The sequence below is a fragment of the Oncorhynchus kisutch genome, linkage group LG25 (genome assembly GCF_002021735.2).
Source record: "Oncorhynchus kisutch isolate 150728-3 linkage group LG25, Okis_V2, whole genome shotgun sequence".
In the NCBI taxonomy this organism is placed as follows: domain Eukaryota; kingdom Metazoa; phylum Chordata; class Actinopteri; order Salmoniformes; family Salmonidae; genus Oncorhynchus; species Oncorhynchus kisutch.
Window position 1 is genome coordinate 31,630,389 of NC_034198.2, and position 14,587 is coordinate 31,644,975.

The following is a 14,587-nucleotide window of genomic DNA, read 5'->3' on the forward strand; positions in this document are numbered from 1 at the left end:
GTGTGCCTTTCCAAATCATGCCCAGTCAATTTAATTTACCACAGGTGGACTCCAATCAAGTTGTAGAAACATCTCAAGGATGATCAATGGAAACAGGATGCACCTGAGCTCAATTTCAAGTCTCATAGCAAAGGGTCTGAATACTTATGTAAAAAAGGTATTTCTGTTTAAAAAAAATTATACATTTGCAAAAATGTCTGAAAACCTCTTTTCGCTTTGTCATTATGGGGTATCATACTGTGGGAATGATTTCAATGGCAAGGACTGGAGACTAGTCAGGATCCAGGGAAAGATGAACAGAGCAGAGAGATCCTTGATGAAAACCTGCTCCAGAGCGCTCAGGACCTCAGACTGGGGTGAAGGTTCACCTTCCAACGGGAGAACGACCCTAAGCGCACAGCCAAGAAAACGCAGGAGTCTGTTTTTTTTATTTGATACATTTGGAGAAAAAAAAATCTAAAAAGCTGTTTTTGCTTTGTCATTATGGGGTATGGTATTGTGTGTAGATTCATGAGAGACGGGTTTTTTGTAAGGCTCTAATGTAACAAAATGTGGAATAAGTCAAGGGGTCTGAATACTTGAATTCACTGTATATGGTGTTTTTCAGTCAAAACTATTATAGAACATCATCTTTTAAATCCACCCCTCAACTACTCTTAGACCATCCCCCTCTCCTGTCTGTACACTGCCCACTCATGATTTCCAACTGTGCTGTGATGTTTCACATAAATTCTGAACCTGTCTAATCGCATGGTATCTACAGATTGCGAGTTAAAGATACATATTTGTACTAAAAGTATTATTATATTGTTGATTGATTGGCTATGGCTTTCCAAATCTCCCAACTGTGCTATTTGTTGTGTTATTTTAAGATTAGTGTTGTGATTTTTCAGCCATTCGTGAACTTGTGACCAGAAACCAGAGGGGGCTATTTTACTTGTTGTTATTTTATTTGACCTCTCAGACTCATGCAGCTGCAGAACTAGCTTAAAATCAAATCAAATCTAAATGCATTTGTCACATGCGCCGCATACAACACGTGTTGTATATTCTGATTGGCTCTGGATAAGAGCGTCTGATAAATGACTAAAACGTAAAATGTAAACATGTGTGCTTAACACGTTTTGCCTTTCGTGTAAATTTCACGTTTTAAATTCCTGAACATTTACACGTTTTTTTATGTAACTTTTTTTATCAAGGTGTATTAGGTCAGGATTAAAGTTAGTAAATGTAGCCTATGTTTAGGGTGGTTTGCATTTTTGCTACTCAAATTGTACATTTGAATATGTATCTAAATGATCAACAATTATGATTTTATTACGATTGGTTGTATCTGTATTATCAATTAGTGAATAGGGAAATGTATCAGTATATTAATTACGGGTAGGCCTATAAGCCTACTATTAATATGACATTGATTTACCATTCAACCACGGTCACTATTTATGGTTCATAATGTCAATACTATCAGAGATCTGTTTGGAAAATCCCTTGGAGAAGGTAGAAGCCATATTTGCACACTTGAACCACAAAACAAATCGGGACAGTGTAAGCAGCAGGTACCGTATTTACATGAATTATTTTGGCTCAACATTTTGAAAACGTGAAATCTTCTAGAATTTAAATGAATAAAATATAAACTTGCCTAATTAGATAGTTCATAATAAATTACCTTTACATTCTAAGCCTCATATTCAATTATAAAAGTAGATTATTTTCAAACCCAGCATTTTTAGATTGTCTGTTGTTAGATGTAGTTACTTTAACTTGTAGGCTTCAGGCTTCAAGATCTCGACCATAATATTAACAGCCATATTCACACTCATCACGTCCTCTTCGGTGCAAAGTCTTTTGGATCATCTTGTTGAGGGCTACACATTTCTGTCCGTGTGGGTTCAATGTTTAACAGGCACGAATATAATATCTCGATATCCATGTTTTTTGCTGATTCAAATTTCATAATGAAGATGGCTGTTGGCTTGAATCGGGGGAAAAACAACTTTAGTTTACCAAGATATTTGTTATAACGAATCTACTGCATGTATCCGAATGTGAAACGTTATTTTAAAGTTCAAGGCTTAGATCGAAAATTCTGTCAAAAGTGTATTAACATTTTAGAAATGTAAATTGGTTTTCATTTCCATTTTAGCACTTGATATTAGCCTATATTGTTTCATAATCCTAATCCTACATTCCTCCTGTTTTATAATAGGAGTTATATTTGTTTGTGTGTGTAAATAAATTAAATGAGGATATTTTTATTTATTTATTTTACCTTTATTTAACTAGGCAAGTCAGTTAAGAACTAATTCTTATTTTCAATGACGGCCTAGGAACAGTGGGTTAACTGCCTGTTCAGGGGCAGAACGACAGATTTGTACCTTGTCAGCTCGGGGGTTTGAACTTGCAACCTTTCGGTTTTCTAGTCCAACGCTCTAACCACTAGGATTCCCAAATTGTTTTAAATCTTTATTGAGTTATTATTTGTCTATACATTCCTGCGTAATAATTTCAATATTATTATCTAGGCCTTCTACGTTATTCAGGACGTGTATTTCATTTAGCTGTATCCTCAATGTTGTCTGAGGGATATCGATAGGATTGTCCTTGCAGGTGTAGGCTACAGCATCAAAAAGGCTCACTGTGGGTCGAAATGATCTTACTCTCCACGAGAGAATAAAGAAATTATTTACACAGAAACGCATGTAGAAATCTCGACCCAGTGTCTTTGTCTTCTTCTAGTAGGCCTAAATCCATAAAGTTAATGAATGTCATGTTTTTGAGGCCTGGCTACGCCATTGTGTCAGTGCATGCCCCCACAAAGTGCATTGCTAGAGAGCCATGGCTGGAAGCAGAACATGTAGGGGTAGTATCCATATTGGTAGGCCGGGTAGAGAGGCATAGCTGGCGGACTGGACAGGTCATCCTCACCGTACTGTCTTTGATCGTCTCGAACCAGGACCTTCACCGCCACTTTCTTAGCTAGTGTGGCTGGTGTAGAGTAGTTACGGGAGGCTAGTTCGGCCGCCATCTGCCGCCGTTTGGTCTTATATCTCCGGTTCTGGAACCAGATTTTCACCTGGGTTTCCGTGAGCTTCAGGGCGCCCGCCAGGCCCGCCCGTTCAGGACCAGACAGGTAGCGCTGCACGTTAAACCGGCGCTCTAGCTCGTAGATCTGCGCGTGGGAGAAGGCCGCACGGGAGCGCTTCTTGTTACCAGATATGGGTTGGCCTACGGTGCTGTAACTACTTTCCCTCTCCTCCTCCTCCTCCTCCTCTTCCTCCCTCTGTTTGTCTTGATCCAGACTGGGTAGTTGTTTGTTGTTTATGTCTGTATTGGAGGAAAAATGCCTTGTTGTTATTTGGCAAACAGGCGACCTCTTTATGCTTCAAATACCAACAACGTATGCTAGTCAATGTCGCTCCAACACAGCGTGTTTCCACATTACGTATTTCTGGTAAACATGTCCACAATTACTTACACTGATGTTTATTACTCAATAAATTACAAGTTCAAAGCCAGTAAGTAGGGTTATAATTTTACTCGTAATCATGTGATTATTAAGCATGAGTCCTATTATATACAGCCTATTGCGTCGGTGGTTTTAAAATACAAATCGAAAGCCATATCAAATGTAGGCCTGGAAATAACCAAACAGAACGGACATTTTTCACTATATATGGAATTTAGTTTGTTCAAAGCTGAATTGATTTTGTTCACTGTCGGCCAATATAGACAGTTTGCTCACTGTATATGACTATGGTTTAGTGAGACAAAGCGTTATAGTCTACAGTAGCCTATTGATCAGCATAATCGCATTCCATCAACAAACCTATGTCATGATTGCATTTAGATTCCTGGTCGATATCAATAATCTTATAAACAGACTGAGACGGTGACGTACCTTTTCTGCATGACATGTATTCCGTCTCTTCTCCAGTGGACTCTTCACTACCGGCCTCAGACGTGGGGTTCCTGATGTCGCCCAAACCGGGAGAAGAACGAATATTTCCTTGGCGGATGTGTATCATCTCCATCTCATCCCGTTTGTGCTCCTCACTGCAGTCCGACGTGGATGAACCGGGGCCCCTCGAGGTCCCATCTCTGCTCTCGGTTGGCTGATCCTGGTTGATGGTGGCCAGTTTTAACGCGCATAGATCTGTCAGATCCCGTGAAATTTGAATGTTGTCTCGTGTGTCACGTCCCCGGGTGAGGATGTCGTTGATGGAGAAAGATGGGCGGCCCAGCGCCATGATGACATTTACGCAAAACCAACTTTTATCACAACGCAAGTTTTATTAGGATATTCTCTCAACCCACTCTCGAAAGTAGTGCGGCCCGCAGATACAGAACCCCTCAACAATGAAAACTCTCCAGGTATTGATTGGGTTGTCCCCTCTGCTCTTTTCTCTCGATCTTCTCCTGATGTAATTTAATTGCGGTGAAACAGCCTCTGGTCTAATCAACAGCGGATGTGTCAGTATATGTCATGTCTGCTTTACAACTCTCACTACTGCCAGTGAAGCCTGCGCTGATTGGCTGTGTGAGCTGATTATCCCCGCCCTGGACCGCCTTGCCGGGTAAAGTCTATCCCTCAAGCGCTTGACTTTAATTGATGACGGAGAGATAAACTGGCTACTTGGGCGTCATTTGGAGACCAGGAGCAAAAGCCTGTAGTGATTGTATAAGTGTTATGGACTATGATGGATGGAGGTAGCACAAATTCAGCCTTTTTTTAAACTTTTGTTTGAGTTTGACACTGTTGTTAGGAATGAGGAAAACTTAGTGACCCTCAGGCAGTTAGGGGAACGGTCTGTTGTTATGTGAGGGGATTTTGTTGGGGGCAATATGTGAAGTGCTATTGCAAGATCTAAGAACATTGTATTTGTGTACTGTATGGCTCTTATCTGGTTTTAATGTGTTTTGAAGGATCAATAACTATTGATGTGGAGACTCTCGTACGCTATAGCCTCACCGCCTCTGGCCTCTTAGGCTATCCATACTCACTATAGGAATTCCATGGGCCTACGCATTTCAAGATTAGTCTACATTAATTTGTTTGGTAAAGAGGGTGACATGAAAACAGTATTTTATTTATCTTATTTTAGTCCACAAATGTGTGCTGGGAGCCTCTGTCCATTTAGTTGTAAGTAATAACAAAAAGATACGTTCATAGAAGGTTCCTTGTGCATTTTTATCATGGTTTTATAGTTTTTTTCTGACACTAATTTAAATGTGTACTGTCTTTATCACCTATCTTGTGCTTTTGCATTGATGTGGATTTGAAGCTAAAATGGTGCTTAAAATGTTCCTACAGTCCTACAGCTACACAGTACATGTCCCACGTATCAAATGCTTCAAAACTTTCAGCGACATGACTGCTCAATCAAAGTAACATTATAAGTTTACTTGTGTGGCCTTCATAACGGATCAAATGTCAGGTGAATATAATACGCCTATATACATCAATGTTGGGTACAATGCGTGAAGCGGTTATTACCGTCGTGGTTTTCTCTTTTCTTAGGCCTTAGTCGTTTGTGTGTGAGAGGACATGAGATGTGGAACTGTAATAAGAATTCACTATTGTCTGCACATGGTTTTCAGAAGTTGTAACAACAACAGATCTTAGTTGGTTCAGTGGAGAAAAGGATGAAGAAACCAATGTACACTTCAATTACGCATTAGCTTTTTTTTAAATGTGAAAGTGAAATAATTGTAAGCGACTGCTGTTCGTTTAGAAACTATACAATTTCAACAACAGAAAGAACTTGGCCACCCATCTTATAGCAGCTCTTCTGGTAACCATGGCGAAGAGGCTGATGCATTTGGAAACGGGAAGACGAAGGGGATCATTACGCGTAAATGTAAAACATTCTTGAAGTAATCCGCTCACTTTCATTTGAATAATAATTGTTAAAAACACCTGTAGCTAACACCTGTAGTCTTAACTAGCTGTTCATGTTAGTTAGTTCATGAGTAAGTAGCGTCACCCTGTGGTAGTAATGATTACCACACTCAGCATAATTGCTCAGCTATTGGGTTTGGGAGAGTATGCAAATACAGTCCGGTGCCTTGAGGAGAGGCTCCACCCAGAACTGACGGGTCTTCACGATAGAACAAAATAATCAGAATAAAATCAAGACAACACTGCAGTCAGGATCTCAAATGAAATATGTATGGGAAACTGTTTACACAAGACTTAATAATTGTTCTGCCTTTCTTAGATTTTTTTAAATAACTTTTTGTCTTACATTTTCAGTTGTATATATTTTTGTCCTGTCATTAGCCTTATCTCAAGTGTCATTTTCCGGAATAGGCAATTAGAAAACAATCTCAATAGCATTTGAAATAGTATTAATTTGAAAAAATGTAACAGATTAGCTTGATGGGCAGCAACTTGCAGTCACCCTCCGCATGCGCGCACACACTTCCCTCTGTGTCTATATTGTGCAACCTTCAAGCCTACGTTTCATTGATGAGATGATGTGATGACAGATGACTGAGCTTGCACCTTGGTTGTGTTGTATTTTCTTCCACTAACTAAACAGAGAGTCTTTCTCTCTCTCTCTGCTCTGACTACAGAGAACACACAGCCCAGAGGTGTCAAAACATGTCTGGAGGAGAAGTCATGGACATGTTGTGAAGTAAACCTGCAGGTGTTCATGGTATCCGAAATGACTGGATCTATGTAGGCTATTATATGATTCACATTTAATTCAGAAGCATTGGCAAACCTATTACAAACATATTGCCAACATAGGCCTATTTTCAAACATAGACATGTTTATCTATGCCTCTACTCTTTCCATCTTTGTGGGGATCCGGTGCGCATCGCTGTCGTTCCCTAACTCCGCCGACAGCTTCTGCTGTTCGGGTAGACCAGGCGGAGAGAGTGAGGTGGGCCTTCAGTATTTCAGTTCCTCCTCCTGTAGCTGTCTGTATTCTGTATTCTATATTTGGCCTTTGTTTTCTGTAACCCTCTTGAAGGGTTGCCATGGGTGACTTTGTTTTGGGAAACTCGGTGAGCGCGGTGCTCCATGTGGATGAGCTGCTATCTTTGGCAGCGGTAGATAGCAATCATCGCTCTGGCACTCTCTCTCCACACACACACACGCACACACAGACACACACCGCGTCCTCAGGCATCGCCCTCCTGTCGCCGACTCTATTTACTTTAAGGTCTCCCTGCCACTTACCCTGACACAGGTATGTCATCTACCATCTACACGCAGTGCAGTAGCCAGGGGAAGCGGCCTCGCGCCTATCGCTGGAGACAAACACTTTGTTTACGTTTCTATCCATCTCCATTAATGGCGTCCCGTATTGGATCAGTTTGTGTATAGGGAGAGACAGGGCGTTTGTTTAAAACGGTTAACTATCTCTAATGAGCGGTGATATGGAGACCTCAAAGTGATAGGAGTTCCTCTGTGTGTAAACCCAAACCCTGTTACTCTCTCCTCCCATTGAACTGCATCCTTTATTTGGGATTCTGTAATGGAAGGCCATGTTTACCATTGTATAGATTGGAAATTGGGTGGAAGTTACCATGAGAACACAGCAACATTTCCTCAACGACAAAAAGGAATTGAATAAGTGGCAATCGTCTATGTAATCAATGTTTTTAATTGGTCTAGGCCTACACCCAAGGACACATCGAATAAAGGAAAGTCAGTCGGCATGAATCTGATGAGTGAATATGGTTTGAAATAATGTGTGTACCTATAGCTGATTTACGAAATGTAAGTTTCCAGTTTATCATTCTGAATTTAAAACGTATTATCTTTCTTCTTCATCACAATATGCGTATCTAAATGATAATACATCGCTTTTTAAATTGCATTTTAACATTACAAGGCTATTAATACGAGATCAGTTCAGACTAAGCAGTATCCGTGTGGGCCCCACGCCCTCCGTGGATGCGCGATCAGACTGTTGTAGCGCGTTGTCTGGATAATGTCCGTGTCTGGCCGAAATTCTCCATTCTCCATTATGTATGTCTGAGTTCTGGCTCTTGTCTGTTTCTGTCTGTCTTCCTGGCCTGCTCTTCTATCTGACTCTCCCCTCTATCCGACTCTCCCCTCAACTCTCACACAGCGAGGGCTGGAAAACGGCCTTCAATGGCGATCAGTATGCTGGCAGAGCCATATCTTTTGGCAGGACTTTAACATATGCTCAGTAGAGAATAATTAGCATTTTGGGGGGAAATAAAATAGGCCTAATTATTTTTGTGTAAATCGTGTAATATTAAATGTTTCCAAAGTTGAATTGTATCTTTAGATTACAAATAATCAGCATAGGCCTAATTGACGGCCTGAATTTGTCTAAAGCAAACCAGAGACCAAACGCCCCTTCTCGAATACCTCTAAAAACCCAAAGCGCGCTTCTCAAAGGCCGATAAGAACATATCACGAAATAGGCCTACCCCTTCAACCACCGTCAGCCAAAGCATTTAAATAACTGTATACATAAATCCGAAATTAGTGCGCACATATGTATGTGTGGGCCTACTACAAACACAGCACACCTTTTAGAAATGAGATTGAAAGAACGCGGCTATTCATCAAAACCAGCCACAAACAATAGTCATAAGGCATTTGCAAGGTTTCTTTTTCTTTCTGTCTTTCTTTCTTTCTGTCTTTCTGTCTTTCTTTCCTTCTCCCTCCCACACACACACGCACACGCGCGCACACACACACACACACAATTGCAAGTGTATTGTGTTTCCCTTAGCAAGTTCCCAAGAGAACGTTTATGCCCCTCGTGGTAATGGAATGTGGCGGTCCAATAGACAAACAAAGCAACATAGGACATTGAACTGTACCAACGCCCTCTTTCAGTTACAGTATATATCAGCCGCATTATAAACTATTTTCGAAACTGCGATGGAGAGTGTAAGGATACGGCAATTTTATTTTCCCTCAGAAAATATTATCAACACGTCTGATTTTTGATACCCAAATATTTCACTTTATTTGTCAATATATGCTAATTTTCTAAAAACCGCAGCGGGCATTGTTTAAGTGCAGAATATCTCAAATAAGTGACTAAAAAGGCAGCAGCAAATGGTCAATTCGAAATAACAACAAATAATCCTCACACATGTTCGGTCTTTTATTTAAGGAGTTTCTGTTATGTTGTTGAAGAATAATGTTTTCACTGGTAAAGACCAAGTAGGCTACTGGTAAAGTCATATTTCTGATGTAAATAGCTCAGATATAACCATTGCCAATGTTTGCCATTCACATCGTTGGTTCACGAGCACCCAACAGCTTTAAGGCCATATTACGCACGGTTGCGCATTCGTTTTAGTCCGTCTGCAATGTTGCCATAGTATATATCTATATCCAACAGTGACTCTGGAATAGTCCAACAACTTTTAAAAACATGTTTTTGCCGCGTTGATGAGGAAACAACTAATATATTCGTACAAGGTGATCGAGTCTCAATATGACGGTTTTCAATGAGAAATCCTTCTATTTTGCTGCATGGGACACAGACAGGTTTTCCCTTATCCCAAAAATACTGTAGGCAAGTGATCGACGTGATCAACTGTTAATCAACAAGCAGATCATCACATTCAGCTACCATGCCCGAATGCCCTGCAGAGTTCCTTGGCAGGCTGTTCCCTGCGGTGTTTGGGCCTGAGATTGCGACGCGCCCAGGTTCGCCAGACCCATATTCATAAAAGCGTTAGCAGTAGAGTTGGGTGCTAGAGTAGGCAGGCTAGAGTACGTGCATGAGTATGTGTTAGTATACACTGGATTATTGTAGGAATAAGCCGGATAGCCGTTATAACTATAGGGGCTGGCCGCTCCAACACTGTAGGATGTATTATAGTTCTGAGATCCAGCCAGGCAGGGCTTCCCATCCCGCACCAGCACCGGGACTGCCACTCTCCTAGGTGGGGGAAGATGGTGAGGGTGTCCGGCCATTTCTAGGGTCTTGTCCTGCCGCTGCCGTTTACACTTATACCTCCTGTTCTGGAACCAGATTTTGACCTGTGTGGAGGTCAGTTTCAAAGTGTTCGCCAGGTGTTCCCTCTCCGGGGCGGATAGGTAACGCTGCTGCTTGAAGCGCCGCTCAAGCTCGAACACCTGCGCCTGGGAGAAGAGCACGCGCGGTTTCCGCCGGGTCCTCTGCTGTTTTGGGAGTCTCTCCAAGTCTGAGTGCGCCTGCGGGGACTCCTCACAGGCCCTCACCTCCATTGCGCCACAAGCTTCTGGAGAAATAGAGGAGAGAGGGATTTTAGTAATCTAACTTTGACAGATTAATCGAAATGTGCTATACATAACAGATATTCTAATCCTGGAGGTCATGCTGTTTTTGCCTGTGTTTTCTATAATTCCCATAGGCACTGATTCAGACATTGGATACCAGCAGCGAGGATTATTTGGCTAATCAATTACACGAATATCAATTAACCACAAGGGGAAATTAAATCAGATACCCATGTTTGTTCTTGAAATAAAGTCGTTTTCATGTCGTCATGTCCTATGTGTTTCTTTTTTTAATCTTAATGGAATCCTCTGAATAAAGGGTAGGCCTAAATACATTAAATAATTAGGTAATATTCAAGCATATTCAATATGTAAATACATTAAATAATTAGGTAATATTCAAGCATATTCAATCAGTAAATACATTAAATAATTAGGTAATATTCAAACATATTCAATATGTAAATACATTAAATAATTAGGTAATATTCAAGCATATTCAATATGTAAATACATTAAATAATTAGGTAATATTCAAGCATATTCAATCAGTAAATACATTAAATAATTAGGGCCTAGTTAAAGTTGGTCCAACAACAAATACGGTAGTCTAGTCTAGTCATTTCAGCTCATTGTGTAGCCTAAGTGTGTAGCTGACAACAACAAAACATGGCTCTTTAAATTATTTTATAAAACTGATCATTTAGGATTGTATTATATCTGGTGATTCGGTCATGCATAATTGTCAAAAACGTTTTTTTTTTTCTTCTCCAAAACGATGTATCCTTTATTTACATATCATCCCTGTAGGTAGATGATATCGTCGTTAACTGAAATAGTCTAGTCTGAGGTAGTCTAGTTAAATGGAAGAAGAAATATGCCTATATTTATGGGTGCATTGTGAGTGAATTATCATGCAACCGAATTTAATACATGAGACTGATAACCTAGACTAATGCAATCCTACTGAACCTAAAATAATATAATACAATACTTTCATTCTGAATTAAATGGATAGGCTATGTTGGTAATCCAGGAATCACCCACTCACTGGCGTCTATGTTCTCTTGCTCAACCTCCAGACTGGTGTCGGCTGAAATGAATATCTCCCCGGCTAGACCCGTCTCCACCAGCCGCTCCTGAACCGTCAGACTACTCAGGTAGGCCATTCTCTCCTCTTCTTCCGTGAGCCCGGGACTGGGGCTGTTCCTGTCCCTGCCGGCCAGCATACAAGACGGGGGCGACTGGAGGGTGTATTGGTGCTGCTGTGGACCCAGGTGAGAACGCTCATGGTGCGGCCCAAGGTGTGAGGCAAGCCGCTGTTGTTGAGCATGCTGCTGAAGCTCCAACTTCAGTATGTCCTTGACTGAGAACGGCGTGGTGGAGGCAGAAATAACAGGGCTAGGAAGCATTATTATCATAGGCTCCGATTCGTTCACATGAAGTAGGAATTATAGTCCCTTGCTGAAGTGGCTCATCCGAGCATAAAGAACTCCTCAAGCAGGTGTTTGTTTGGATAGACGGTATTGAAGGTAAACGGATCCAAAAGGGGGTCTATTCGTCTCTGAGAAAAAAACCTACAGTTGCCTAAAGGATTGCTGCGCCTTGCTTTTTATTCGTGGAGTTATGCGAAGGAGGACTGGCTTGTTTCGTGAAGTGACAGCTCTCATCTCTCTACTCTGTGCTCTCTGCCTTGGCTGCTGTGTGTGTTTAGCTAGCTGAGGGATTTGGTTAGACCCAGTTTCTGTTTTGTTGGCGGACCCAAGACGGACGCTCCTTTCCTCTGTTACGTCACGATAAAATGGGATGGGTGACTGCATGGCGCGAGGGCGCAAGCTCTTCTCTGTATTTAGCGTTTAGAGAAGATTATCAAGTAGCAACTATTGAAATGTTTTATTATGTTACAGGATTCCTACGCCGAAATAAACACATCGCGTTATTTCAATTGGACATTTAAAAAGAAGTAGGATCTAGGCTAGAATAATGTGAATCTGGTATCAGCCCTCAGAAACGCTTCATGCAGTATCTGGACAGGTAGGAAACCTGTTTTAATCATGGTTTGCATATAGTCCACATTGAATTATGTATAGATGGAATAGTAACCGTATGAAACTATAATGAACTCAACATAGTTGCAGCCGTCCTCATTATACAAATAGAAGACGAATGTGTCGGTGTGTCTAGAGAGAGAAATTTGAGTCAGTGTGTGTGCAGGCCTGCACGGTTGAGACTGTTTCTTTTTGACTGTTTGAATAGGCTAATAAAACGTATCTGCTGATAAGAGGAATACGGATAGGTTATTAACGACAGCTTATTAACGACACATTCATTATCTGTTGCTATCAGTCTTGTTTCCGATTTAAACGCACTCTGTATCTCTCTCAGGGCTACTCTTCCCATCATCACAAACTCATAGATAATACAAATCTCATTTCCCTCTTTCCACACACCACATGTGTGTGTGTGTGGAGGGGGTGGGGGGGATGGGTACCTCGTATTTTTGAAAAACAAAATGCTGATATTTTCTCCGTACTTTAATACAACTAATAAATAAAGACTTACAAGGGAATCCTGGCAAACTATATAGCGCCGCATTAATTCAAACACATTTTAGTTTCCATCACATCGGCGCTTAAAGTTGGAAGAAATATTTCCATTTTTTTCATAGATTTGTGTTGAAAATATGACAATGAAACGTAGCCTATAGATTGTATTTATATTAAATTGATCCAAATTATAATAATAGGCATACGTATGAATAATAATATTAGGTCTACAGGCATTTACGCTGTTATTTCACAGTCTGTCATTTTGCATGCCTGTGTGAGTAATTCATTTCTCGTTTGAATTGATGAAGTCAAACATATAGCTCTGAAGTTCTTATACACATTGGCTCATCTAAATTGGAACAATTTCAATAATGTGTTGAATATATGTTTTTGGCCTAGTTGATTGGTTCACGACTGAAAGTTAAACACGCAGTTTATTATGTAGATTTTGGCTGCATGTGTATGTGGACAGGATCCAGACTTGACAGATTCTCACCCTATATTATCCACTGGGTCTGCTGACTCCACTCGCCTCTCGCCGAGGACAGACAGAAAACAGAGCACAACTGAGACTATTTGCAATATTATTAACTTTTCTGAATGCCTTGGTCCTCTCATTTGGACCATATACGTCTTAGTCTCAAGACAGATGCAGGAGAGGGGCCTATACTGTACAACATAAACAATTAGACCCATACATGGACGACAATACAGTGGAACACACACACATACACACACACACGCACACACACAACACACACACACACACACACACACACACACACACACACACACACACACACACACACACACACACACACACACACACACACACACTGCTTAGGGACCGCGATTTAATAGCCTGTATTGGTGTATTATATGTCTTCTCAGTAATATCTGTCCCACTGTCTGCGAGAAAACGTCATGGTAGTTCCAGAGAGCAAATCAGGGATGTTGTATTAGTTGTAATGCTACACCTCTCCTCTCCTCTCGTCGCCTGTCTACAGTGGCCAGGACAGGCGCCAGGGACAAAAGCCCCGGTAGCGCCTAAACCATGCGGAGAAAGGGGGAGAGAAAGACAATAATAATCCCATCCGCTCGCCATCAGCAGAGTGCTGTTTAGATTAGAGGAGCGTCTCCCCCAGCCACTCAAGATGTATGTCTTTAAAACTGCCCATTTGAGAGATCGAGAAGGGAAAGACGGGAAGAGAGGACAAGGGGAGAGAGGGGGAGGGTAAGGGGAGGGCTATAAACACCATCCGTGCACTTGTGTTTCCCAAAACAAAGTCCTCCATTACGGTTTTAGTTGCTTGTATTAGCCTATATTGGCTAACTGCAATGTGGTTACGCCGCAAGGAAAATGTGGAGCAATCTGACTGAAACAGAGGATGTTTATGGGTATTTTAACCTAGCCTACTTAAGGGACGCAGAAAATGTAGCCTACACATGCATTTAGGTGGATTTATTGACTCCCAAAACACGACCGGGTGAGCCAAAGGTTTACACCCGTCTGTTTATTTACAATTGTAATACTTCACGTTTACAAGCCATGGCAAAATAACGTTTCTGATAATATGTGTGAACTGTTATGGGAGAGATAATGTCGAGTATTTTCCTTTCTCCGGGCCTAAATACGCTCTGACGGCGTGTGTTCAATAGTGCGAGGCAGGCAGACATGGTTGCTAGAGATATTTCTAATTCATCATGAGATAGGCCAATCTCACCACTGCTGACATCAGGATCCTAGGCGGCATGGTTGGACTGTAAAGTCGGTTACTTTCTGACGAATGATTTTAGGTTTATATCTCTATACCTCATCAT

At 41.2% G+C, this 14,587-nt stretch overlaps 2 protein-coding genes across 2 annotated transcripts; both read right to left on the bottom strand.

Moving 5' to 3' along the window:
* Positions 1 to 215: 215 nt before the first annotated feature.
* Positions 216 to 4,483, bottom strand: LOC109882346 (homeobox protein zampogna). The gene is made up of 2 exons (XM_020474446.2): positions 3,905 to 4,483; positions 216 to 3,330 (listed from the first exon to the last, which is right to left on the bottom strand). Exons 1-2 carry the CDS (start codon positions 4,251 to 4,253, stop codon positions 2,804 to 2,806), a joined length of 876 nt encoding a protein of 291 aa, XP_020330035.1. The 5' UTR covers positions 4,254 to 4,483; the 3' UTR covers positions 216 to 2,803.
* A 4,607-nt stretch (positions 4,484 to 9,090) lies between these two features.
* On the bottom strand, positions 9,091 to 11,960 carry LOC109882347 (homeobox protein Nkx-2.5-like). The gene is made up of 2 exons (XM_020474448.2): positions 11,269 to 11,960; positions 9,091 to 10,219 (listed from the first exon to the last, which is right to left on the bottom strand). The coding sequence occupies exons 1-2, from the start codon at positions 11,636 to 11,638 to the stop codon at positions 9,582 to 9,584; spliced, it is 1,008 nt and encodes a 335-aa protein (XP_020330037.1). The 5' UTR covers positions 11,639 to 11,960; the 3' UTR covers positions 9,091 to 9,581.
* Between the last annotated feature and the right edge of the window lie 2,627 nt (positions 11,961 to 14,587).

Bases quoted from the DNA above. Each gene is read 5' to 3' on its own strand.
- LOC109882346 (XM_020474446.2), bottom strand. From the start codon at position 4,253: ATGGCGCTGGGCCGCCCATCTTTCTCCATCAACGACATCCTCACCCGG. The intron at 3,331-3,904 runs GTACGTCACCGT...CCTCCAATACAG, and splicing joins ATACATGTCATGCAGAAAAG to ACATAAACAACAAACAACTA.
- LOC109882347 (XM_020474448.2), bottom strand. From the start codon at position 11,638: ATGATAATAATGCTTCCTAGCCCTGTTATTTCTGCCTCCACCACGCCG. The intron at 10,220-11,268 runs GTGAGTGGGTGA...CTATTTCTCCAG, and splicing joins GCAAGAGAACATAGACGCCA to AAGCTTGTGGCGCAATGGAG.